At 50.3% G+C, this 26215-nt stretch overlaps 3 protein-coding genes across 7 annotated transcripts; 1 reads left to right on the forward strand and 2 right to left on the reverse strand.

The window, feature by feature from the left end:
- Positions 1-8: 8 nt before the first annotated feature.
- Positions 9-1563, reverse strand: C24H1orf74 (chromosome 24 C1orf74 homolog). Of its 2 annotated transcripts, XM_054087524.1 has the most exons (2): positions 313-1563; positions 9-207 (listed from the first exon to the last, which is right to left on the reverse strand). In XM_054087524.1, exons 1-2 carry the CDS (start codon positions 1555-1557, stop codon positions 187-189), a joined length of 1266 nt encoding a protein of 421 aa, XP_053943499.1. In that variant the 5' UTR covers positions 1558-1563; the 3' UTR covers positions 9-186. The 2 variants fall into 2 exon arrangements, with proteins under 2 accessions (XP_053943499.1, XP_053943498.1); XM_054087523.1 differs by having other exon boundaries at positions 10-1563.
- Positions 1564-3288: 1725 nt separating this feature from the next.
- IRF6 (interferon regulatory factor 6) lies at positions 3289-12654 on the reverse strand. 3 transcript variants are annotated; one of them, XM_054087521.1, is made up of 8 exons: positions 12498-12654; positions 6932-7108; positions 5841-6045; positions 5301-5540; positions 5051-5197; positions 4462-4854; positions 3925-4043; positions 3289-3630 (listed from the first exon to the last, which is right to left on the reverse strand). In XM_054087521.1, exons 2-8 carry the CDS (start codon positions 7103-7105, stop codon positions 3409-3411), a joined length of 1500 nt encoding a protein of 499 aa, XP_053943496.1. In that variant the 5' UTR covers positions 7106-7108; positions 12498-12654; the 3' UTR covers positions 3289-3408. The 3 variants fall into 3 exon arrangements, with proteins under 3 accessions (XP_053943496.1, XP_053943495.1, XP_053943497.1); XM_054087520.1 differs by lacking the exon at positions 12498-12654 and adding an exon at positions 10882-10991; XM_054087522.1 differs by lacking the exon at positions 12498-12654 and adding an exon at positions 10882-10991 and having other exon boundaries at positions 3293-3630; positions 5301-5423.
- A 3467-nt stretch (positions 12655-16121) lies between these two features.
- Positions 16122-22785, forward strand: GUCA1B (guanylate cyclase activator 1B). Of its 2 annotated transcripts, none has more exons than XM_054087525.1 (5): positions 16122-16192; positions 16744-17451; positions 19497-19646; positions 20953-21067; positions 21696-22785. In XM_054087525.1, the coding sequence occupies exons 2-5, from the start codon at positions 17248-17250 to the stop codon at positions 21821-21823; spliced, it is 597 nt and encodes a 198-aa protein (XP_053943500.1). In that variant the 5' UTR covers positions 16122-16192; positions 16744-17247; the 3' UTR covers positions 21824-22785. The 2 variants fall into 2 exon arrangements, with proteins under 2 accessions (XP_053943500.1, XP_009560038.1); XM_009561743.2 differs by lacking the exon at positions 16122-16192 and adding an exon at positions 16197-16324.
- Positions 22786-26215: the final 3430 nt, after the last annotated feature.

Here is a 26215-nt window from a genome sequence, read left to right on the forward strand (position 1 = left end):
GTGTTCACACTTTTATTAATACTCAGTTGCTTGCAAATAAATACACCATGACCTTACAGGCACTCAGTCTCAAGGCTGCAAGGCAGCTGTGTGTGCACATCCATGCATCGCTCGTCTGGGAAGCTCACATCCTTGATCTGCACTCGGGCTACGAGGTCAGGGCCCAAGTTTGTCACAATTCCGCTTTTAGTCCTCAGGCACCTCGAGCTGCAACACACAGGAACCAGATCTCTCCCCTCTGTTCCTGACCCACGGGAGAAATCAGCCCAGAAATCTTGTCTTTCACAAGGCAACTGCTGGAAGAGACACCACCTCACTCAAAATGCGTAGATCCACAAAGTCGCTCTGTACGCGGAAAGCCTCCTTCAGCTCCTCACACCAGGCATCCAGCAGCTCCTTCAGCTCCGTGCAGAGGCTCTCTGGGATGCTGAAAGAGTAGATCTGGACCACAAGACCGTCCTTTATCCTGGGGCAGGCAGCCTGCACCGTGAACACCCTCAGCAGCGTCATTGCCAGGCAGTTCTCACCACCCTCCTCTGTGGCGAAGGTGTACGCTGCTGGGTAGCCCAGCAGCACCCCAACAATGGTGCAGAGGTTCCAGCCCGTGGGGACGACCTCGCTGGAAGATACAGAGCTGGAGGACGCGGAGTTGAAGGATGTGGGGCAGGAGGCTGCGGAGCCTGACGATGTGGGGCAGGAGGATGTGGCATTAGAGAGCACGGGGTTGGAGGACGTGGAGTGCGAGGCTGTAGGGCTGGATGACATGGCATGAGAGAGCATGGGGTTGGAGGACATGGCGTTAGAGGGCACAGAGTTGGAGGACATGGCGTTAGAGGGCACAGAGTTGGAGGACATGGCGTTAGAGGGCATAGGGTTGGAGGATGCAGTGTTACAGGGCATGGGGGTGGAGGATGTGGTGATGGAGGGCACAGAGCAAGTGGACATGCGGCAGCAGGGTGTAGGGTTGGTAGGCACGGAGCAGGATGATGTGAGGCTGCAGGGAGCAGGGCTGGAGGATGCAGTGAAGGAGGATGCAGGGATGGAGGACGCAGGGCTGGAAGACGCAGGGCTGGAGGACGCAGGGATGGAGGATGCAGGGCTGGAGGACGCAGGGATGGAGGACATGGGGCAGGTAGCCCTTAGGTGGCCAAGCAGCACAGCGAGGTGGCCCCTGATGGCTTCAGCTTCCTCTTGCCCGCAGAGAGCCGGGCTCCTCCTCGCCGCAGACACATCGATGAAGGGCGCAGGGTGGGCACACAGCACGGCCCCCACCCTCCTCTGGGCGAGCTCGGGGCGCAGCACCAGGGCCGAACCCCCCAAACGCAGCAGATGCAGCGAGCCCCGCAGCAGCCCGGCCTCCCTCAGCCTGCCCAGGTACCGCCTCCACTCCGCAACGCCCGCCGCCCCGCAATCGCAAAGCAAAGCCGGTTTCAACCCTGCTGCAACCGCCAGCACCTCCCCTGCCAGCTGCAAGGCTCTGCCCGCCGGCAAACGGCATTTTCGGCCCATTCCCAGCTCCTCCCGAGCCGCCCGCAAGGCCTGCAGCCGCCCCGACATGGCGGACTGGGGGGGGGGGCGGGGGAGCAGCTTCGCCATCGCTTCCGGGGCGGCACCGCCTGAGATGGCCGCGATACAGCAGCCCCGGCCCGGCCCTGGCGGGGCCATCCGCCCCTGCCCGGCTCCCCGGCTGTGGGGAGCACCTCCAAACCCCTCCAGTTCCGTGGGGAGGGACACCCCACCGTGGGTCAGGGGGCTCCGAGCCCCATCCAGCCTGAAAGCTGGGCCTGAAAGTTGCACAAATTGTGTTTAATGATATATTTGCTGAGGTTGGTTTTCGTCTCAGCCTAAATCTGGGTGTGCAGATTCCTCCTCTTGGCTGTTTGTGCCATGAGCAGGGACACCTCCCACTGGGTCAGGGGGCTCCGAGCCCCAACCAGCCTGAAAGGTGCACAAATTCTGTTTTAATGATATATTTGCTGAGGTTGGTTTTCATCTTGGGTAAATCTGGGTCTGCAGATTCCTCCTCTTGGCTGTTCCCTGCTCAGGAGTGCAGGAAGAAAGTTGTTCCTTTAGTATAAGAGGTGGTAACACACGCTGCGTGCATCCTCTGTGTTTCTATCCATAGTTTTTATAATTTTCTATAAATAGAATCGTAGAATTGTGGTATAGTTTGGGTTGCAAAGGGAGCTTAAAGCCCATCCAGTTCCACTCCCTGCCATGAGCAGGGACACCTCCCAATGGGTCAGGGGCCTCCCAGCCCCATCCAGCCTGAAAGTTGCACAAATTGTGTTTTAATGATATATTTGCTGAGATTAGTTTTCATCTTGGGTAAATCTGGGTCTGCAGATTCCTCCTCTTGGCTATTTCCTGCCCAGGAGTGCAGGAAGGACATTGTTCCTTTAGTATAAGAGATGGTGACACGAGCTGTGTGCATCCTCTGTGTTTCTATCCATAGTTTTTATAATTTTCTATAAACAAATAGGCCCAGCTCTGTTTTAGAATCGTAGAATCGTGGTATAGTTTGGGTTGGAAAGGGAGCTTAAAGCCCATCCAGTTCCACTCCCAGCCATGAGCAGGGACACCTCCCACTGGGTCAGGGGGCTCCGAGCCCCATCCAGCCTGAAAGTTGGACCTGAAAGTTGCACAAATTCTGTTTTAATGATGTATTTGTTGAGGTCTGTTTTTATCTCAGCTGAATCTGGGTCTCCACTTTCCTTCTCCTGGCTCTGACAGTTATCTCTTTGCCATTTAGGACTGCAGGAAAGTCATTGTCTGTTGTAGCACAGGAGATGATAATATAACACAAGCAGTGTGCATCGCCTGTATGTCTATCCATAGGTTTTATAAATAGATCTAAACAAATAACAAGAAGCGATCACACAAGGTGTGTTGTAGCACAAGCTGAGACACATGCACTCTTCACCATCAATAATGGAAAAGTTTCCATCACAGATTTCTTCAGCATCACCAGAAACTTGGTATTCACTCGCTGTTCCCTCCGCACACCGACATTTTCCAATACAGGTATTGGAACGCATGTCCACTTACACGGAGCACAGTGAAGGAGCTGAGCTGTGTCTCACTGTGACAGGTCAGAACACGTCCTCTAACCATCACTCTGTCTCTCCCTTCCCACCCTTGGTTCCCAAACCACAGACTTCAGCTCAGGTTTTTTGTGTTGGACTTCATACACATTGTGTTTCGAAGCAAACAGCTTAAAATAGCGAAGGAGCAAGAGGTATTCCAATCATGCCCTCTGTTTTGAACACTTCCAAGACAAAAGCACCACAGACTGCTGGAATTGAACCAGATTACCAGATTTACATCTTTTATTCAGATTTAGGCAAGGCACTCTAAGAAATGCTCCTCTATGTACAACGTGAAGCTCGGAGCGAAGCAAGGCACCCATCACTGGGCTGGGAGCGGCTGAGCCAAGTGCATGGCAGGGGCCGGCATTGGCCACCCCTCCTGGTGGTTCTGCAGCAGGCGGTACAGCTGCTTCAGGTGAGCCACGATGTTGTCCTTGATGTCAGGCGTGGAGATCTGAAGCCGCACACTGCCGCTGTCAAAGGAGCGCGTGAAGTCACCGGAGAACATTTCGTAGATCATCCGGGCCACGACTGGGATGACCTGTTGGAAAAAGAGTCAGTTGTTTTAGCCCAACAGTCGCGTTTGCAGGAATCTCCTGTCCTGGATGCAGGGGATGGTTTCCACAACAACCTACAGCGCGCTCGCAGCCAATACTATTCGGCACACCTAACGTTTGCATTTGCCGTGACCAAACCCACCAGCCCTGCTGGGCTTTGCCAGTGTCAGCGACCACAACAGAGGAGAACAGGTCTCTGCTATCCGTGGGCATCGATTCAGAGCCAACACGCTGGCCCAGGAAGGCTGGCACATTCACTTCAGAGCCTCGGCTCCTACCTGAACCACAATCAGCTTCCTCTCCCTGGGTTTCCCATCGGGCCACTCTTCTCCAAAACAGAAGTAGATCTCATATGGTGGTTGTTTCTCAATTTGTCCTTTCTGATGGGCAATCAGCTCTAGGAAGAAAAGCAGAACACTGCAGGGTTGTCATTTTTGGATTAGAAACACTCGCCACCTCCCACCTCACTACACTGTCCCAGGTCTTACCTACACACCGTCCTTTGCCACAGCCACCTCTTACACGTACACAATCACAGCTTATTTCTTGCACCCAGAAGAGCTTTCTCTAAAAGCAAGGCGCACCAATATTTCCTGGAGTATCAAATGAGTGCACCTTCACTTTCTCCTGATGCATACCTGCTCCACAGTCCACTGAGGCCAGGGAAGTGGTGGCTCTTAGCAAGGCTCCGTGCACGAGCAAACCAACTGATGCATCCAGGCTGATCCCCACTGCAGGTCACCCTTTCCAGTAGTTCTACCAAGCACCCAGACCAGCGCATCCAAAGCTATTTTCCACAAACAGAAGCAACTTACCACTAAGGAATGTTTCCAGACAGAAAAGTTTGACTTTCTTTTGTCTCTCGATCAAATTTGGTGTGGTGGAGGAAGGCGCACAGGGACCAGACCAGTACACCTTGCACTGGCAGAGCCGGACAGCGTAAATGGCGTGGCCACTGACCTCCAGGATCAGTCCCCTGTCCATAACATCCAGCAGCCGACTTGTAAAGATCTTCTGCCTTTCATTGGTGATTTGCTCTGTCCCAGGAAACTTTACTTGCTCCAAACTAATGGGCCCAAAGAGCTCTTCCTGGTCTGGCATAGGACCCAGCTCTCCATAGAAAAGTCTGCATCCCTGCGGGTTGCTTACAGTCGTCGTTGGTCCAGTCTCCTTTCCTCGATATTCAAACTTGATTTCCAGGTCTGTCACTGAAAGAGAAGCTGTCAGTATGGTTTCGCCTGGACTTTTGCATGTATTGTAGCAGCAGCAGAGACACACCATGCAAGTCACAGGGATGTTTGAACTATACATAGTTCCCTACGCTAACTAAGCCACAGGGAAAAGTCAAACCATGTTGTTTTTTCAAAGGTCACTGACAGAAGCACCACAAATCCACATACGTACTTGGCAGAGAGCTGATCCAGAGCTCCGGGCTGCTGAAGAAGTCAGGCTGCAAGGCAGTTGGGGGCATTTCCATATCTAGAGGTTCATTCTTTGGCCACACAGCTTCGGAGCTACAGTTTTCTGCGCTGGCTGGAGCCATTGGAGAATCTACAGAAAGAACACAATTTTTCAATAAAGCAAGATTTTATTTCCAGCATGCACCAATTTACAAGCAAATTCCTTCACTCATACGTTAATCTGTGCCACCAACCATTGATATTGAGAAATGGAAACGTCTCTTGAATGGGGACATGCTGAGATTGATTCAGTTCTTCCTCCTCTTCGTCATCAAGATCATTATCTTTTTCATCCCACGGAGCCGAGCCAGTGGAGCCTGCAAACAAGCACATCCTTGCGGGCAGTTGATCAGTGTGAAACTCTGCAGCGCACTTCAAAAATAATGTGATCTTCATTGGCTTTGCACAATACTGGAAGTTTATTTGTGTGTTTTCTGAGTATAAGTTAAAAAAAGGGAAAAATCTGACATGTACAACATACTGTTTTGTTTACTATATAATTCTAGGAAGCTAAGGAACAGATAAACTATCATCAAAATTGGACTGTTTAGCAAAAAACATGCAACTGTGTGCAGCTTTATTAATTTTTGTGCAGGTACAGGTCAAAGTTCTCTTTGTTTAAGTACAACTGGGCTTACACACGGCAGCTGCGCACAAAGGCAGCTTGAGAGTTAACGCCACAGAGGGAAAGGAACTCGCATTGGACGAACGCCTGCTCGAGAACCAGCCCTCACCTGGATTAATGATTGATCCCTGGGACTGCGGGATATCGCACACTTCATAAATTTTAATCGGATTCATGGGCACCTCCTTGGTGCCATCATACATCAAATTGAATTCCCGGCTTTTGTTAAGAGCGCATCGGAGCTGGGCTTTCCACTTTGCGGGGTCTGGCTCATCGACTCCTTCCTGGTACTTTCCTGTTTCCACAGCCCAAGCCTGGGGACAAAGTACATGGTGCTCAGTCCGGCTTTCTCGACAGAGCAGCTTTTATCAGAAATCAAACTTCCAAACAAATTCACTGTAAAACCCTTCCCTTGCAGCAGTCTGAACTACAGCTCTTCTGATAACAACAGAAATTCCTGGTTTTCCCATTAAAAGAAGAGAGGAGGGAGAGATTTAAATCCTACTTTCCGAAACCCATTAGCTATTCTGAGCTTGCAGTTTCATGCAAGCTAAGAAAGTACAAATTGTATGGGACTCAGTTTTTCTAAGCATCTCAGGTTCAATAACAAAAGTCATTTTTGACAACGAGCCATGCCCTGCGTAGGAGGAGTGGACTGGGTTCAAGGGGAGTGGAAGAGCAGGCACAGACATCCAGCGGGCCCTCTCCCTCCCTCACCCCAAAATCAGGCTATCAATCCAAGATCCTTCCAAGGCAGTGGTCAGAAACTCCTCAGAGGAGTGTAGGAGTTACAATGAATTCCGTGGGATAAGAATATTAGGGGCAGCAGTGATGAGTATTGGAAGTTTTTGGTGGACCTCTTAAGATTAGTATAACAGTGTTTAATTGTTTGCTCTAAGAACCAGCCAGCCACCACATCCTAAACCAAGCAGAGGAAGCAAACAGAAGCAATGCTCCAGTCCATGCAATTACACATCATCAAGTCTTCAGTTGTCAGAAAGGGTTAAAGAATCCAACACCATTTCAGGCTGTGCCAAGCTTGGCATCCAGGTACACAAAGTGGCTTTTCTGAGGTCAAAGAAACAGGACAAAATGTGCCTGGAACCAGCAACCGAGATGCCTATCCAGCTCCTGGGCCAACAATTCAACCCTTTGTTTCTGTCTACCAGCCGTGCTATAACTCAGCTTCCCCTCCCTCACCTTGAAGATGGTGTTCTCCTCCTCGTGCTGCGGGCTGTGCCGAGTTGCGTGCTTCCAGGGGATCTGAAACCGCTTCGCTTCTCGATTTAGCCAGATAAGGCCGGGATACATGCCACTGTCGACCTGGGCTACCAGCCACGGCTTCAAGCGAACTCTTCGTGGGTGTAACGCCATTGTCTACAGAAGACAGGGACAAGAGCAGAAAAACTGAAAAAAGTTAGTTTGATTAAAATCGTAGAATCATTGAGGTTGGAAAAGACCTTGAAGATCATCCAGTCCAACCATCAGCCCAATCCTAATGCGCCTACTGAACCATGTCTGCATGTGCCAGGTAGACACGTTTTTCAAACACTTCCAAGGATGGAGACTCCTTCTTTGTACAAGAAGGATATTGAGTTGATACTGAAAAAGGACTCTGTGCTACTGTTTGTTATGTTACCGCACAATGAAACCATTAATTCCGCTTCAACCAGACGAATCTCCTGCCAGGAGGAGTTACAAACGCATCAGGAATCGGGAACCATAATTGTTGCAAGAACAACTTACAATATTTAACTATTCCTGTAAGCGGAGACGGCGCATTATTTGGGTTAACTGAGCGCACAGAGGGCGAGCTCCAATCAAACGGAGCTGTAAATGCTGCGCAGGAGATAAAGCCACGAACAAGCCACAGCAAGAACAGACAGTCGGATTTCAAAAGCCTCCACGTATGCCTTAGCGAAGGGGCCTATCTGCTCTTGTTCTGCTTCAGTCGCATCGGACTTCCATCTAGGAGGGGAAAAACAAACACGTGCCGAACAAGAGGCTTCTGCTCCTGTTGAGGTACAGGTGGAAGCATCAGCTGAAGCAGAGGGGACCCATTTTATCACAGACAGATGTTCCTCTGGAAGTCATTTTGTGACTTTTTCACGAGCGCTTTGAGCGGAGGATAATCATCGTCAAACATCACTGACCTACAACAACCAGGATGTTCATCCAGAAAGACACGAACTGCAGGTCTGCAAGAACTCGTGCTACAAATCAAATGATGTTGACTTAATGTTGAGGGTTTTACACAAAACAGCGCTGCAGGTTAGCTGAGCAAATCTGTAGTTCTTCAAGTAGTCCCCTGTTCCTACTACGTTTCAAACCAACACTATTTTTCTTGTGCCAAACAAACAAAACTAATGATTGTGCCCCTGCAGGAAGGGATGGCGTTGGGGATCTTTAGATGTTGGGGGGGAATTGCCTACAGGAAAGCTGGGAGGGGCTCTTTATCAGAGAGTACAGGGATAGGACGAGGAGGAACGGTTTTGATGTCCCTGGAGGTGTTCAAGGCCAGGTTGGATGGGGCCTGGAGCAACATAATCCAGTGGGAGGTGTCCCTGCGCATGGCAGAGGGTGGAATGGATGGGCTTTGAGGTCCCTTCCAACCCAACCCATTCCATGATTCTATGACTTTATACTATACAAGTGCTCAGAAGGTGCAAATATTCCCATTAATAGAGCACTTACAGAATAAGTAAAACCTTCACCATAAACTCTGACTACTGCTGTAGGAGTTGCCAGATGTGTCTCGTAGCACAGAGATTAAAAAATCCTATCAAGAACTTGTCTAGGAACAGGTTTTAGTTGTTCAAATACCTGCAGATCCCATTCAGATGCAAGTGTTCACGCAAAATTAATCTGAACACAACTTATTTTATCTGTTAAGCAAAAAAAACCATGTTCTTATTCAAATGCAAATCATCTTTAAATAACAGTTTGGAAGTCTTCTTCCTCGAGGACCTGGGGCTGCAGTCTGATTCGCAGGAGCTGCGAAGGATCAGAAAGCAATCACTGAGATTATATTTGTGCTTCTGAAACTCTACCGTGTTGGTTATGTGTTGAAAATCCTATCAGAATTAAACTTCCAGTAGCCTGTCTGCAAAGCCACAAAGGCCAGGTTAATCCTGGTCTTAGAATTGAGACTGAAACCAGGTATCAGTTTCCCTCACAAAGGGAAAAAAGTGATTCTCATTGTAAGAAGAGCTAAAGCTTATTTCCAGCATCTTTTTCACACATCCCTTTATGAGCAGCCCTCTCAGCTCCTAACACAAGACATCTGCGAGACCAAGAGGAAATTCAAACCCACAGCCCAAGCAGAACACTTCATGCCGCTCTCAGCCCAAATACGTTTGGTCACGTGGAGCAAGCGCTGGTTGGAATTGTCTCTGGGATGGCAGACAGCGCCTGTCAATGCGCGACATTACAATGCTTTATGACCTTTTATCACCAATGACTTGTTGACACAATAACCAAGAGCAAATCAACTTGAATCCTATTGCTCGGCTCAGACGGTGAGTCAGTCTGGAACAGCCTTCGGCTTCCATCCAGAGGGGTTCACTAACGCCTGTGGCTGCTCCTGTGCTGAGAGCTCCAAGGGTGAGCTCGGGGAACGTCTTCGTGCTATTAATGAGATTTGCCAAGGTTTGGCCCTCACTCAAGACTCCTTGGTGCACATACCCAGGAATCCTCCAGTTTGCTTTATTCCCACTAAACTGGCTGGCACATCCTCCTGCTCAGTGATGGAATTATTCCCTGTACTCCAATTATTATTCACTATTATTGCACATTTTTCCTTAGCAGGGAGACATTCATCCCAACAAGAGAACCTCAAACCTGGCAAGGAGCAAGCATCCTGCAACTGCTTCCCCAGACCAGTGACCAAGGCCAGGGAGACCCCCGGTGAACCATGGTGACCCTCGGAGCTCCAGCACGGTTCCAGACAGTGTAACAGCACACAGTGCACCAGGAAAACGCCTCCAGAATCCCGTCTCAGCCTTGCTGATGCTTCCCCTCTTCGCCTGCACGCCCAACGTATTCAGAGCTCCTGCTCCACCCCATTTGCAAAGGCTTGGAGGGAGGAAGGGGTCTGCTCTGGGATCATCCCTGCGACATCACAGACCTCATTCCTTGCTCATGATTGATGACGTTATCTTCTATTTCATGGATTTATATCCATTTTTCTAAAGGCAAGCGACTCAACTCTTAGTACCGGTGATCCCACAAAGAAACAGGCTGAATTCCCATCCAAGCACCCAACACATCACCTCCCTGTCCCGGGAACCCACAGCTCCCACATTTCAGAGCCCCATATATCGCTTTTCTTGCAGCCACCTGTGCTCCCCTGCCCTGCGCAGGGCAAAGAACACCCTTTGAGCACAATTAACTCTCAGAATTCCCAGTCCCTGTGCCGCAATCCCATACCCACAGCCCTCTGCCATGTCTGGACAGCCCATGGAGCTGGAAGAGGTGATGGATAATTTGGGATACTGCGGTAGTAACAGTGGTCTGGGGAGGCAAATATCACCCCATCCCAAGCTCCAGGGCTCGGTTTAACCACTGGGAAGAGGTAGCCACAGCGAAACAGACTGAATTCCCATCGGAGCGCACAACACTTCCATCACCTCCCTGCACCAGGAACCCACAGCTCCCAAGTTTTTGGGAGCTTCTCCCACAGCCCCTCACACTCCCCTGCCCTGTGCAGGACAAGGAACACGCTTTGAGCACAATTAACTCTGGATTCCCAATCCCTGCGCCCCAATCCCATATCCACAGCCCTTTGCCATATCCGGACAGCCCACGGAGCTGGAAGGGGTGATGGATAATTTGGGATCTGGGGGCTGTGGTCCCCAAAAAAGCTGTCAGTGAGGGAGCTGAGGGGGTGGCACCATTCCCCCCCACTCCAGGGCTCGGCTCAGCCGCTGCAAAGGCGCCGCCCGGGGCTGATCCCGCAGGAGCCGATGGGCAGGGAGGGAGCAACGGGGATTTCCAGCTTTGCCCTCCCGACACGGGACACCGGGCAGCCCCGTTCCATTCCCGGGGGATCAGGACGCTCCTCCTGCCCCGAGGACACGAACCCACCCGTAACACACACACACACGCGTATTTTCCGCCCCCGCGGATCCCAAACTCCGCTCCCAACTTACCGCTCCGGGATGGGGTGCTGGAAGCGGCTCGGAGCCCGTAGGGGGGGGTCCTGGCCGCCCCCCGGTGGGGGGGGGAAAAGGACACGGGACAGACCCGCAGTGGAGGGGGGGGGGGGGGAACGGGGCGAGCGCGGCCGCGGGAATCGGAGCCGCCCGACCCGCCCTCACCTGCCCAGGTGCGATGGGCGCAGCCGCGCCGCCAGCCCCGCCCCCGGCCCGGGGGGACCCGCGGGGGGGGGGAGACCCGCAAAGGGGGGGGGGGGGAGACCCGGAGAGAGGGGGGCGGGCTGGGGGGGGGGAGGCCCGCAAAGGAGGGGGGGGCACCCTCGGGGGGGCGGGGGCGGGACCCGGAGAGAGGGGGGCGGGATGGGAGTGGGGAGACCCGCAAAGGAGGGGGGGGGGGGGGACGACGAGAGCGGGGGCGGAACAGGGAGGCGCGCAAAGAGGGGGGGGACGGGACGGGGGGGGACCCGCGAGGAGGACGGGGGGTCGAAACGGGAGGGGGTTCGAAACGCGGGAGACCCGCAAAAGGGGGGGTCGAAACGGGGGGGGGACCGCACGGGGGGGGGGTCGAAAGGGGAGGGGGTTCGAAATGGGGGAGACCCGCAAAGGGGGGGGGGGGTCGAAACGGGGGGGACCGCAAAGGGGGGGGTCGAAACGAGGGAGACCCACAAAAGGGGGGGTCGAAACGGGGGAGACCCACAAAAGGGGGTGTCGAAACGGGGGGGACCCGCAAAAGGGGGGGGTTCAAAACGGGGGAGACCCGCAAAGGGGGGGGTCGAAACGGGAGGGGGTTCGAAACGGGGAGACCCAAACGGTGGGGGGGGGGGAGGGTTCGAAACGGAGGAGACATGCAAAGGGGGGGTTCAAAATGGGGGAGATGTGTAAAGGGGGGGGTCAAAACAAGAGGGGGTTCAAAACAGGGGAGACGCGCAAAGGGGAGAGGGGTTACAGACTGGGGAAACCCACGGAGTGGGGGGGCTGTCCAAATGGGGGAGACCTGCAAAGTGGGGGGAAGGATCTGATCTGCAAACGGGGGGAGCCCGAAAAGGGAAGAGGTGGGTTCTGAAATGGGAGGAGTTCGGAACAGGGGGACCCGCAAAGTGGGGGTCTGATCCTTATCCATAGCCCGGAGAGCCCCGCAAAAGGGGGGGGGGGGGGCATCTGAAATGGGGGAGAAACCAGCACCGGGGGGAGCCCCACAAAGTGGGGGAGAAAGGGGGGGATCTGATCAGCATCCACGGCTTGCACCCCTGAGTTCTGCTCTGCACCCCCGGGGGTGTGGGGGCTCCACACTGCACCCACTTTGGGGGGGGGATACGACCCCCAGTTCTGCTCTGCGCACCCTTGGCCGCAGGGGAAGGGGGGGGTCCCACTCCACACCCCCACGGCGTCCACACCCTCCATCATTTTACCACCTCCTTTTTCTTTGTTTAAAGGAATGTTTAGGAAACAAACCGAAGTTCCCGTTTTATCACCGTTCCAAGCGTATTTGGCCCACTTGATCCACAGTGCGGAACAAGGACTAAACTCAAAGTCTGCGCTGATTAACACGAAGACACGGGCACAGCGAGAAGGTTCCTTTCCTCCACCTCCATCCCCACTCACACACCTACCTTGGGATGCCGGGAGGCTCTGCAGCATCTCCCCCTTGGCCCATCCGCAGCTTCCCAGCGTGGTCTCCACCAGCCTGGCCTTTCATTCCTTTTCCTCGTAGGTGGAGAACTGTGACTCAGTGGTGAATCTTGGTATCAAGAGATCATCCAACACTCTACCATTCAGTTTCCCTGAACTGGAAAACAGTGGAATTTCCCTTCTCCCTCCCATCATGAACACTACGGGCAGTACCGAGTCCTGGGTCTGGAGAGGATGATTTACACCCCACGCTGAAGCTTGCACCAGGGCTTTGGAATTATGCAAAATATTGAAAGTCTTCACAGGCAGAGAAGAAGTAATTTTTGCATTTTTTGGGGGTGCTGATTGATGAGAAGCTGAGCATGAGCCAGCGGAACATACAGCCCAGAGAGCCAGCTGTGTCCTGGGCTGCATCCGAAGCAGCGTGGGCAGCGGGGTGAGGGAGGGGGCTCTGCCCCTCTGCTCCACTCTGATGAGACCCCCACCTGGAGCCCTGTGTTCAGTCCTGGAATCCCCAACATAAGGAGGACATAGAACTGTTGGAACAGGTCCAGAGGAGGCCACAAAGGTGATCCGAGGGCTGGAGCACCTCCTGTGCAAATACAGGCTGAGAGAGTTGGGGTTGTTCAGCCTGGGGAGGAGAAGGCTCTGGGGAGACCTTAGAGCGGCTTCCAGGGTCGAAAGGGGTTCCAGGAAAGGGGCTCTGGATCAGGGAGTGCAGGGACAGGATGGGGGGGAGTGGTTTTCAGCTGAAAGAGGGGAGATTGAGATGAGATCTTAGGGAGAAATGGTTTCCTGTGAGGGTGGCGCAGGTTGCCCAGAGCAGTGGTGGCTGCCCCATCCCTGGAGGGGTTCCAGGCCAGGTTGGATGGGGCTTGGAGCCCCTGATGCAATGCGAGGTGTCCCTGCCCATGGCAGAGGGGTTGAACTGGATGAGCTTTAAGGTCTCTTCCAGTCCAAACCTGATGTGCGAAAGCAGACAAGGGGGGCTGGGAGCATTTGTTAGAACTTGGCGTTGTTCGCCTTGAAGACCTTGGAAGTTGATAACAAAGGAGCCATTTTGGGTTATAGGGTTTGATTCTGCAAAACAAACCATTCTGTGACGTTTGATAGGCAAAACAAAGTCGCTCCCATAATCACACCATCCCACCTTCTGCTACATCATCTTTCCCACTGTAAAACAATGTGCAGTGGGGTGTCCAATTTGGTGAGCAATCGGGAAGAGATGCACCAAGACATTGGGCTGAACTCCTGGCCAAAGCGTGAGGGAGCTTTGATCTCTCCTCCAGCAGCTCAGCACAAAGGCTGCCGTTCATCCTCATGCATTCCTCCCATCCGCCTCTGTCCTGCCCAGCGATGGGTAAATGTAAGGATGCTTCAGGTTTGCGGTTGGATGCTCAGAAGCAGACACCAAGAGCGATGCTGCACGCTCACCCGCTCGCCCCAGGCTGGCTGGGAGCAGCCCTGGGCAGAGCTTTGCTCTCCTTCCGTCCTCTGTAAGGACACCTGAGCCTGCCCAGCCCACAAGAGGGGGCTTGGGGCAGGGCTGGGGTATTTAATTAAGCAATGCTTCAAAATGACTTTAGGAGCGCTGCTCCGGCATGGACGAAAGAGCTCGCCTTGCCTCCAGTTTCATCAACGTTAGTCCTGCCGGCACTCTGCTGCCTTTGGTGCAGCCTCTGCCTTCGCTGAGCAGCAGCACAGATGCCAAACGAATGAATCTTCCCAGCCCTCTGCAAAGTTTGGGTGGTTTTGTTCCCTCTAGTTTCTACCAGGCTGTTTCGAAGCAAGTGGCGGCACGTTGTGTGAGCTGATGGGAAACGGGAGGGCTTTTTCCATGCTCTCAGCTGGGAAACTCTGGAGCCTTTGGGCTGAATGGGTGATAATCCAGGGATAGCTCACCAGGGAGGACACGTAAGATGTTCCCTGCTTGCAATTAATCATCCAACACATCCACTCTGACATTATACATATATATATAAAAGCATCGATCCTCACCCTTCACGCAGCCAAACAGCACCGAACTCTTTACTGCAGTGTTTTCTAGAAATCACTCTTTTTATTTTTACTCCCTCTGATTATATTTACCTTTTTCCCCCCCCAAATCAAATGAAGAAATCCTTCAACTGACAAACTACTTCATGTAGTGACTTTCTACCAGCTGAGCGACAGCAGCTCTTTCAGCACAGCCTGCGAAGCACACGTTGGACAATGAGAGCAGAGGCAGAAGAATTTTCATACCAGGAGCTATGGGATTTAATTTATTTCAGTGCCAAATTAACAGCAGTGCTTTTATCAACACGATTGTGTGTCATGATACCAGCAATAGCACCAGCCAGGCTTTGTAACCCTGGTCTCTCGCAGTTCCTTGTTCCTTACTGGAAAAGATTGCAGTCATCAAAACAAAAGGGAACCATTTTCTCTCCTGGGAACAGATCGCAAAGCTCTCATAAGGCAAAACACAATTATGCAATGAGGCAAGAGACCGTCCTGGGCGTGTGGAGTCTTGCTGCACGCTCGCAGCACTCGCATTCCAGCCTGGGTGCAGGGGAGCAGCATGAAACCATGGAAGGCTTCACAGCAGCGCCTGCAAATTCCGCAGCTGTGCTGCAGGAAAAGCCACTGGGAACCTTTCCCCAGCGCTGTCCCAGCAGCAGCATCTCTGCTCCTCCAAAACCTTTTGGGACCCAGAGGGAGAACCCATGCCCTCGCCAGACTGTAGCCAAGACACTCCAAGGAAGATCACGGAGGGAAAGGCTATTTCTTTACATGGGATACGCAAGAAATCACAGGGAAATGGGGAACACAGCTATTTTATAAACATGGCAGTGGCTGCCAGAGACATCTTTCCATCAGGTCCAGGGAAGAGGGAAACGCAAGGATGCAGCGTGATTATTTCACTGAGCCAGACCTTGAGCTGCTCTGCTGCAGACGAGTTATGTTAGAGCCAAGGGGCTGGAGCATTGACAGAAGGAAGGATTGAGTTTATTAATCCTGGTGCATTCTTCTAGGCACAAAGGTAGACAAACAGGTTTACTCTACAGTATTAAATAAGAATGCAGCTTTTCATTGAAAGAGAGTGGTCTTAATCCTTCTGGCAGCCCCTCTGGTCCTTCCCATCCATCTCTGGTCTTTCCCATCTCCTCTTCTTGCTTGAAGCTCTTAAGCAAGCCATGCATTGCCTCTACACCCTTGTGTACAGAAGGGCAAAGCCATGCTGTGCTTCTGCAAACTGGGCTGGACGTGCATGTGTATGTGCCCACACAACACCACTGCTGGGTTACTTACGGGGTGAGCAGATTCAGAGCAAACCCTGTTCTTACACAGAGTGTGAATTGCTGTTCTCCGGTATCAAGTTTTGATTCTTGATCAGTGTTCTTCTATATAAGAAACCCTCCTTTCCAAACCAACAGAGAAAATAAAAACCAAAGAAAAAAAACCCAAACCAAACCATATTCCAAAAAATTAACAGCTTAACCCCCTCTAGACCATGGCTTTACCTTTACAATAAGGGGGAAGCCTCTTGTTAATACTACTTCAATCCTCTTAAGAGTCCTATCTAGAGGCTAGGCTGGCTCAGACACATTTATAGCTACAGGTCAGTTCTTTCCACCTGACACAGATAATGGTTGGTTGAGAACACCTGGTATGGTGTGGATAAAAGCTGGTGGCCCTGGTGAGGAAGAGTTGTTTATCTGTAGGGAGAAGGGTTTGGTTTCTGGTGTGTGGGGGTTGCTGTTGGGTTATGGTGAGCAGAGAAGGGGCTGGGGTAGAGCTGCATGTTGGGTCTGGAACAGAAGCAATAAGGGTAAGTAGGAGTGCTTCAGTGGAAAAAGGCATAACAAGGGGAATAAGGAGAACTTAATGCTTTAAAAAGTAGCTAAATGGGGAGCTGAAATGTTCATAGTATTTTTGATTCAGAGTTCTAAGAAAGAGTTGTAGAAGTGAAATATGCCTGTTTGTGGTTTTGGGCAGTTGCTGGTTCTTATTGATTACTTTGTGGGGGTTAAAGCTGATCATAGGCATTCTATTAACTTTGTGTGTTAGCTGCTTTTATTGTGTGATTGTTGTAAGTTGTGTTTATTTTGTCAGGGTTTGCTCCCTGTAGCTGTTACTATGATGTTACTAATGTACCAAAACACTGAGTATCTCTACTAGCAGGGATACCCACCGATACCGAAAGTTTTGCAGTAGGGAAGTTCACTTACGATATTTTTTTGTTTCTAGGAAAATCCTACTGAAGAAGAGTGAGTGGCATTTTTTCACGCTTGCAAAGGGATCTTCAGCTCTCAAATTCTTCGATGTGAAGGTATTCATGTGCAGAAGGACCCTGAGCCTCTCGAGTTTGCTCTTAAATAGGGCACAGCTCAGAACATCTGAAGGTCCCTCTGACTCATAGGTGGGAATCTCCTAATGATCTTAGTTATTTTTATACGAGCTTGAAAACACTCGTTGTACTGTCCTAGTGCAGAGAAGCATCGCTGCAATCGTCCAGTGAACACACAAAGCTGTGGCAGTGAAAACTGCAGGAGAGAGAGAGGAAGAAGAAAGTAAAGCACAAAAAGAAGATGAAATGGTAGGACAATATTAATATCAAATAAAGGTAGAAGACAACAAGAAGAAAAAGAACAACGAAGACATAACTAAAGGTGATAAAAGGATAATACAAGCAAACAACTTTAGCAGGGCTTTCCTTTTGTTTCCTCTCTTATTCTTGCTTTGCAAAGAAAAATGGGACAGCAGTTCACCAATGCACAAGGGGAACAAAGGGAGATGGATGTTGCCGAATTGCAGGAATGGTACAAGAAGTTTGTAGTTGAATGTCCCAGTGGGACCCTCTTCATGCATGAATTCAAGCAGTTCTTCGGGGTCCAGGATAACCAGGAAGCTGCAGAGTATATTGAAAACATGTTCAGAGCTTTTGATAAGAATGGGGTAAGTGGGGAAGAGCTTTTACAGTTATTTGCCTAATAATTTGCACACCTTCTGTGATTTGGAGGCTTTTTGGTGCTGTTCCCACGCTTGTTACTGTGCTTCATGAGACTGAAGCAAGGGCGATGGACCTGCTAGGGCAGGAGAAGGAGCACTGCTCTGTCTGGGCTGGTATGGATTTATCTGCTCGTAAATCTGCACAAATTAAGGACAGAATGTGCCTTTAAGGGACTAAGGATGACTTAAAAGGCTGATGTTGAAGCAGTGGCTATTTGAGACAGTATTGTTGAAAGATCCTCAAATAGCTGAGGCTGCAATAAAGTAGTTATCTGTCACGATTGAGGGGGAGTTGTGTTGGGGGGAGGTCCTATTCAGACTCACTATACCCTGGAGAAAGCACGATACACAGCGTGAACAGGTAACGTGTGATAAAGCACTGATTCTTTTGCTGCTTAAAAGTGAAGGAATGCTGAACAATTGGGACTTTCTGGTTTTGATTCCCTCTACCTGGGAAAAGAGGGCTTTCTGGTTTAGTAGCAGTTCGTACGTACCCACATATTGGTGCAGAAGAGCCTAATTCCAGCCTGCGGTGTGTTAGATACTCAAAGGAAATGTGATGTGGTTTCCTTTCTCATCTTGAAATGCGTAAGCAATGCTTGGTTGTTTTTTTCCCTTTCTTGATCACATTTGAAGCACGGGGTGGTTTGTTGTGTGTCAATACAGGAAAAAGGGAGGCATGTCTCTCATCTCTCAGGCATAGTGATTTCCTTTCAGCTTCCTTTGAAGCCAGTGGCAAACTTGTATTGAGGTGGCAACAAAAGTGGATTTGCAAGAAAGTATTAAGAAAGCTATGGAAGACGTGGTCTCGGAATTTGAAGTTGCTAAAGCTCAGGTTCCTGCCAAACCCTGGAAAGGCCAGGTCCAAATCCTGTTATGAAAGCTGTGCAGAAAGGGTTGCGGAGCAACGCATGTACGTAAGAGACAAAGTCCTGCTCCGAGTTTGTAGGAGTTGTCCTATTAAGACTGAAAATCTGCTTTTCAGAGACACTGGTACTTGGAGGTATTAAGAAAATTAAATTAGGCCCAAGTTCATGCTTTTGTTTAGTTATGCTCATGATATGTAGTTGAGTGGGACCTAAGGATTGAGCTGGATGATCTTTAAGGTGCCTTCCAACTCAAACCATTCTATGATACAATATTATGATTGTTAGTAATACAGTAAGAAAAGAAAATGAATCCTAAATTGTCTTTTTATGCTTACTGGCCTTGGCGATCCAGCAGTAGCGGGTTTTGGTCACTGTTACTGATGAGGTTTTTGTTGCCGGGGAGGAGATGTGCAACCTGGATCTTCCAAGGGTTTTGCTGCCTGGGCTGGAAGGGCCGGAAAGTGAAGTGGGGCCCCAGCTCAGCTCTAGAGTGGTGTTGGTCTGCATGAGGGCCGTGTGCCGGAGGACAGGAGGGAGCCCTGTGCTCCTTTGCTGCCTCTGAAGATTGTAGGAGGATGAACACCTGATGTAAACTCTTGATTGTGGGTGTTCCTGCTGCCCCCTCCTGAATGGTGATGTTTTTGTTGTCTGCCCTCCCCAGATGGATCAAGTTCAAACAAGGGGAAGGATGGAAGGAAGAGGTGTAATGGTTGGGTGTTGGTCTCATCTGTGAAGCAACTGTGATTGAGAATGGCAATCCCTTCCCAAAAGTCTGCCTCCTGATCTGATCCTCATCAGCCTCCCCATGCTCCGTGTGATCTGTGTTGGCTTGGGGTGTTTAAATTGCTCATTTCTGGAGTCCTGGTAGGCGTCCCCCTTATTGTGATGTAGGGAAACCACTTTGCTCTCCACTGTCCCTCCTGGGAAGGCATCTTTGGTGCAGTGGGATGTGGCTGTACTCACTGGTGGTCTTGGATTGGCACAAGTCTTCCATAAAGCAAAAAAATAAATAGCTCTACAGTAGATTATCCTCTTAGCAGTTCTTTTATCCAGGTTTCCAAAGCAGTTTTCTCTTAGCTGTACCCAGTCAAGTGCCATTGAGCTCCTTTTCTGTCTCTACAGGATAACACCATTGATTTTCTGGAATATGTAGCTGCCTTGAATCTCGTTTTACGAGGAAAACTGGAACACAAGCTGAGGTGGACATTCAAAGTGTATGACAAGGATGGGAATGGCTGCATAGATAAACCTGAGCTGCTGGAAATTGTTGAGGTAAGGAGGTGTTGCCTCATCACTTATTTAAGCAATCACAGTTCTTTGGCAATGTTATGTCTATGTGCTTGTGATAATCGGGTTTCAAGGCAGCTGTGGGGAGTGATGAAGTGAGAATGCCTGATCCTGGTGAAAGGGTCAAGTGCTTAGTGGTTTTGGTGGAGCCTGGTGGGGTGGCTGAGGGGTGGGTTCAATCCACTGTGGGCATCTTGGCCGGAGGTGCTGTGGTGGAGCTCCAGTATCTCCACTCTACCTCTTTCCACCTTTTCACACCAAGATCCATTGTACTGGTCGGTGGCAGAGGGTTCCTGAGTAGCTGGTGAGAATACAGAGAGACATAAATTAGTTCAGGAATCCCTTTTTTAATGATTCCTTTCTGAGTTTGTTCGGCAGTAAGTTCTAACTAGTGGCTGTGTGAAGGTGAGAGGAGGGAAGAGGCTCGGTCTGTCAGACACAGGGCACCTGGGTTCCTGCTTCAGGTAAACACCTCGGTGACGGCGCCGCTACCCTTGCGTAGCAATGCCTGCGAGACTGGATCGATGCTTATCAAATGCTTTAGGGTCTCGTGTGTAATACAGTATCGGGAAAACATCAGAAATGGAGTCTGTGGAGAGCAGGCCCTTATGGCTGGGAAGTGCTTGGCTTTTTCCCTGCGGTCCCAGGTGTGAGAGCGTTGGGGAGCTCGTCTGGGGCAGGGCCAATTATAGTTTTGAGGTCAACCAGGAATTGGCCAGAATTGTGTTAGGCCCTTGCTAATCCCTGCTGTGGGAAGACTTCAGACAAAACCCTTCAGCCAAGGAAGTAAAGTTAATAACAACTGGGAGGTCATCGTGGGAGGAATAGTTAAAATCTTCCTCTTGCCAGTGACAAAGTGGAACAGAAACTATGGGTCAAAGTATGTGTTAATGCAGGTTTGATCTTGCAGCGCGGGTATGAGCTCCTTGGGAGAGAGGGCTGGGTAAGTCCAGATGTGCCTGGCCTCAGATGTTAGGGAAAAAAAAGTCATACTCGGATGATTTCCTCATCTGTGAAACTCTTCCCTTGTTCTTTGGTCAGACCTCAGGGTTCCTTTGCTATCCGTGTCAGGGAAACAGGAGGGCAGCAGCTTCAAAGAGCAAATTAAGGAATTCAGTCCGTGTGAGGGTAAGGTCAGAGGTTTCATACACGTCTGAGGCTGTCAAGTGGCAGAACTTCCTGGGAAGGTTAAAACCACAGCCTTTGTGAGAGGCCTTTGCGCTGTTGGGAAGATAGAGGTCATTGCTTTTTCTTTCCCAGTCCCTTTCCTAATCTGTTAACTTCTTTCCAGTCTATCTACAAGCTGAAGAAAGTGTGTCGGTCAGAGGTGGAGGAGAGGACCCCACTGCTCACCCCAGAGGAAGTTGTGGACAGGATATTTCAGTTGGTGGATGAGAATGGAGATGGTAAGTGATCAATGGCTCAGATTGCATCCATGCGTAGTGAGGAGTTATCTCTGCTGGGCAGACCAGCTTTGATTACATCTGTCAATTCATCACCGAGGACTATTGCGTCACTCATATTGGACACATCAGGTTTGGTTCTGGGCTGTTTGTTAAATAGAGAATAAGTTGGTGCAGTAGGAGGGAGTCGTCTTGATTATCATTTTAATGTAAGATATGGGGAGGGGAGGGGTCACTATTGTCTGGATTTTGATGCCCCACGGATCTCATCCTTGAAAGCCTCCAGAGTGCAGGTCCCAAATTGGCCACAAACAGCCTGAGCAAAGCCAGTGGCTCCTCTGGGATCGGAGCCTGTGGGGTCAGACTTGCAACCCTCCTGGAAGAGCACATGTGAGCTGCTGCAACAGCTCATGGTAGCTAATGGGATGGAGTAGGAGTGAATGAGCTGCGTTACAGTGTGGTGGTTTGTCTTTCAGCCATGTGGCTGAAACACGGGGACATAATACATAGCTCTGATCTTATTAGCATGTTTTCTGAACCTTAGCTAGTTTTTTCCTTCTGGCCGTCCTCTTTTTGTCTTATCTGGCCTGTTTTGTCTCTCCATCCTGTGTCCTCCCCATCTCTCACACAGGGCAGTTGTCTCTTGATGAATTCATTGACGGGGCCAGGAAAGACAAGTGGGTGATGAAGATGTTGCAAATGGATGTAAACCCTGGGGGCTGGATCTCGGAGCAGAGGAGAAAGAGCGCTTTGTTTTGAGACAACTCTGCTTTGATATTGCTGAAAAGGTGATGCTGACCATGACTGTGGCTCCGGTACCCCAGGGTGGTAGAGGCTTTCCTTTTTAACACAACCTCAGCATCCATATGAAAACACCCGTGGTTTAAGAAGCCATATCTCGATCTAAAACCCATGTGCTGTGTACTGCTGGTACCCAGAGACTATTTTATGGCCCATAATAAGTCTTTCTGTGTACACAATACCAGGTTGGCCAGCTCATGTGTTTGGTTGCGCCCCAAGGAACAAACTTCGTGGCTTCCTGCAGCAGATCTTGGGCAGGGTTTTTAGTCGGACAGGTGGGATTGGGAAGTGAGGAATCCTGATGCAGTGGTGCTGTCTCCAGTGCAGCCTAGTGTTTGCATCATTCGTGCCTGCAGAGATATAAGCACATCGAACCGAAAGTGGCAGCAGGAGGTGCTCTGGCAGGTGTCACACAGCTGGGAACAGTCTGTGTGTAGCTGGGAACTGTACTACTGCTAATGGAAGAGCATAGATAGTGATACATTGGCGTTGAAGGTGAATGGGATTGTAAGCAGTAGCCAGAAGAGTACACGGAGATGAGGAAAAGGCAATATGTGGGCTGGACAGGATGCTGAGTGCTATAACTGCATCTCCCTCCTGTGGACCAGAGGCTGTTTCTTCTGTTCAGTCGGACCTGAGTTTCTCAGGGGCTGCAAAAATGCTGTTTCTGAACACTGAGCAGCGGTAGAAACTGTACCTCTTCCTGACAGCCTCACTTGGACAGGTTTGCACAAGTGGGGATTCTTTTGAGCCCCTTTTTCTTACAGAATCATCACCCTAGAGCTGCTTTTCCTGCCCTCTGAAAATTGGTGGAGCTCCAGGATCTCCAGGGCTGTCACCTCACTGGGAGCAGTTTAGTGTGGAAGAAGCAATAAGGTGGGGGGGAAAAGCAGAGTTCTGCCGCATTGCTGCAATGTGGGATTAGTGCTGCTTTATTGGCAGCACCACAGAGGGGAACGAGGACAGAAAATAGGAGTTCCTGAAGCAGTACAGTGGTTTTACACTGGACTTAATTTAGCCCCAGACTGTAGATAAGAAACACGTGCAGGTTGAGGCTGAGCTCTGCTATTCTGACCCATATCCTGCATAAATACTTGTATGTACAAAAAGGATTTGAGTTGAACTAATATTTTTGTTCACTTTTATTGGACTTACTTAGCAAGAAACATCTCTCCAGGGGAATTTCATGGGTTTTAGTCTTTTATTTTAATTTTTCCAGGGAATCAGTGGGCCAAGTCACATCCATGGCAAGATTTGTTATCCCTTTTTTTGTGGCCTTTAATGATGACTGTAGTGTCTTTTTGTTAGTTGAGTGTGCCGGTTTGCAGTCTTGTTGATTTAACCAGTGTTTAAATTTAGGAACACGAGGAAGTCTTCAGGGTAAGACACAGTGCTAGAGTTCAAATCCATCCGTATCTACTTCAAATAGCCTTTCTAGGAGTTCTCTGTCAATACACACTAGCTTGTGGCAGGTATTCTTATCAGAGCTGGCTACGCTTCTAGGTCATGCTGCAAAGCAGCTGTTAAACTCTTGACTTGAGCATGAATCCTTCAAAGAGCTGAAGGAAAAGATTCACTTTACTGACTTTTCCAGCCTATGGACCAATGTTTCCATGGGAGGATATATCTCTAACTCCATCTCGAGCACCATTGCTGCTTGCACAACTGAAGTGTCTGGTTCCTGTAGTTGCGTCCTGCAGGTCTACTGAAATGCTGTAAGCATTCTTCATCTCTTCGCCCGGTCGGACCAGGAGCTGTGTCCCTCACACCAGCAGTCCTCGGCCAGGGTGGTAGAGGGCATCCTAACACTGAGTGTTGGTGGAATTTTGTAACACGTGAATTGAATAAAGAGTTATTTATTAAGATTTTATCTGTTCTGTATTATTTTTTTTTTCACTTAGAATGAAGGCGAATTGTGCGAGCACCTGAGGATCTGACTGAAATAGTGGTCTTTGAAACTAGCATGATGAGTTTAAGGGAGGTGTTTGGGACAGTTAACCCAGATAAGGTGAATGGAAGGCAGAGATGTGCCGTTACTGCAGATGCAGAGTACGAAAGGAGTCTCTTCTGTCTAACTTCTGTGTAATGACAGTGAAAAGCGTAAGTGAAGCATGAAAATAACAATTCTCAGTGCAATTTGGAGTAGGTATGATAAAGTGAGCTTAGTGTGGCAAGAGGACCCCTGTTAAGGCACTGCTAGGACTAAAGCAGAAACCTTGAAGCAATTAGGGTTCAAAGATGGGGATGGAGAGGGGCTTTTGATCAAGGACTGCAGGGAGAGGAGTGGGTTTCAGCTGAGAGAGGGGAGATTGAGATGAGATCTGAGGGAGAAATGTTTTGCTGTGAGGGTGGGGAGGCCCTGGCCCAGGTTGCCCAGAGCAGTGGTGGCTGCCCCATCCCTGGAGGGGTTCCAGGCCAGGTTGGATGGGGCTTGGAGCCCCTGAGCCAGTGGGAGGTGTCCCTGCCTGTGGCAGGGGGTGGGACTCGGTAAGGTCCTCTCCTACCCAAACCATTCCATGATTCTAAAGCCTTGGACTGGGATGCTGCATGCCTCCACCTCCTCTGGCTGGGGCAGACTGAGGGTGGTAGCGCTGTGCACAGCAGGTAACGCTTGTTTTGGGGCTGGTGTAGCACCATGGAAAATTGTTTCTCTTGTCAATCGTGTAATCTTCAGTTAAGGCATTGTAAGATGCTTTGGTCTTATACCTATGGATATAAAAATAGGACTAAACACTTTGATCTCCACCCAAACTTGATTCAACAGTCGCATCAAGGGGTTGATGTCAGGCTTTTTGCATAATCCATTTTTCCAGACCTGTGGCCCAGCTAGAATTGGATTTGGCTGATCGGATTTCGTCTTAGTCTAAGTTGGGAAACAGGATGGCCTGGAATAGGCAAATGCTGTGTGATTTTTGTTGTTTTTCTTTTCTGAGCTTCTACCATCTGCTTCGATGTTTGATGCCTCTGAAGTCGGGTAGGATTGGAGGCAAAATAATCGGGTTAGAAAGTTGAAGGTGAGGGTGGCTGGCGGTGAGAGGGGACAAGAGCCAAGGAGGCTTTGCATCCTAAAATGCTTTGGAAGGAGCATTCCCAGTGAAAGCACTAGAAATAATGAGGCTGAGAAGGAAGGAGGGTAATTACATCTTGCTCTGTGCTAAGCCGTGCGCTTTGTCTGTGCACTGGCTGCTCAGAGAGGGGAGGCTCACTCGCAGGGAGCCGGGGTTCGGTGGCTGTCCCAAGGGAAGTCTTGTGTCCAGGTCATTCCCAAAGCACCGTGTGCAGCTTCCCTATGATAACATCACAGTGAAATACAGAGCGGCCGTGCCAGGGCTTAGGCAGTGTGGTGCTGGTCGCTGTGGGGACTTCGTTGTGGTCTTGTCATACTTGGTTGTTCTCTCATGTCACCTGTGTTCAGCTGTGGCCAAATAGAAGAACATTCCTTTCTTTCTTTCCTTTTCCTCTTGGAAGGGAAGTGTGCCTCAGAAGGACAGAATCGATCTCAAACATGTGTTATCCTTAAAAACCTTGTATTTAAGGTAACTAATGGTGTTTTGAGATACATGGAGTGGGAACGCTGGAGCTGTGCCATAGAGCAGCCGCATTCCATGGGGATAAGAGACCTCTGGAAGGACCTGGCCGAGAACCAGTTTGATTTCTTCAATCCCTGACATGTGAGGATGTAAAAGGAGATGTTATTTTAGCTATTTGCTGTCACTCAGTGTCCTGCGTGTCTGGGTTTGCTGTCCCAGAGCCCCCTGGCTGCGTTCCCAGCACATTCCTGGGACAGAGGTGTCTGCACTGGGGGGGGCCTGGCCTTGCTGGGCAGCAGAGAGCATGCGGGATGGGAATGGGAGCAGGGACAGGACAGGGTGGGGAGAGGGATGGGATGGAAATGGGAACAGAGACGAGAGGGGATGGGGAAGTAGATTTTTGTAGAATCATAGAATAGTTTGGGTTGGAAGGGACCTTAAAGATCATCCAGTTCCCACACCCTGCCATGGGCAGGGACATCCCACTGGCTCAGGCTGCCCAAGGCCCATCCAACCTGGCCTGGAACCCCTCCAGGGATGGGGCAGACACCATGTCCCTGGATAACCCGGGCCAGGGCCTCACCACTCTCATGGTGAAGAAATTCTAGCTAATGTCCAGTCTAAATCTGCCCCTCTCCAGTTTGTACCCATTCCCCCTCATCCTATATCCCCACAAGCCTTTGTGAACAGCCCCTCTCCAGCTTTCCTGGAGCCCCTTCAGGCACTGGAAGGTCACTATAAGGTCTCCTCTGAGCCTTCTCTTCTCCAGGCTGAACAACCCCAACTCTCTCAGCCTGTCCTCGTAAGGAAGTGCTCCAGC

Source organism: Cuculus canorus, chromosome 24, assembly GCF_017976375.1.
Source record: "Cuculus canorus isolate bCucCan1 chromosome 24, bCucCan1.pri, whole genome shotgun sequence".
Classification (NCBI taxonomy): domain Eukaryota; kingdom Metazoa; phylum Chordata; class Aves; order Cuculiformes; family Cuculidae; genus Cuculus; species Cuculus canorus.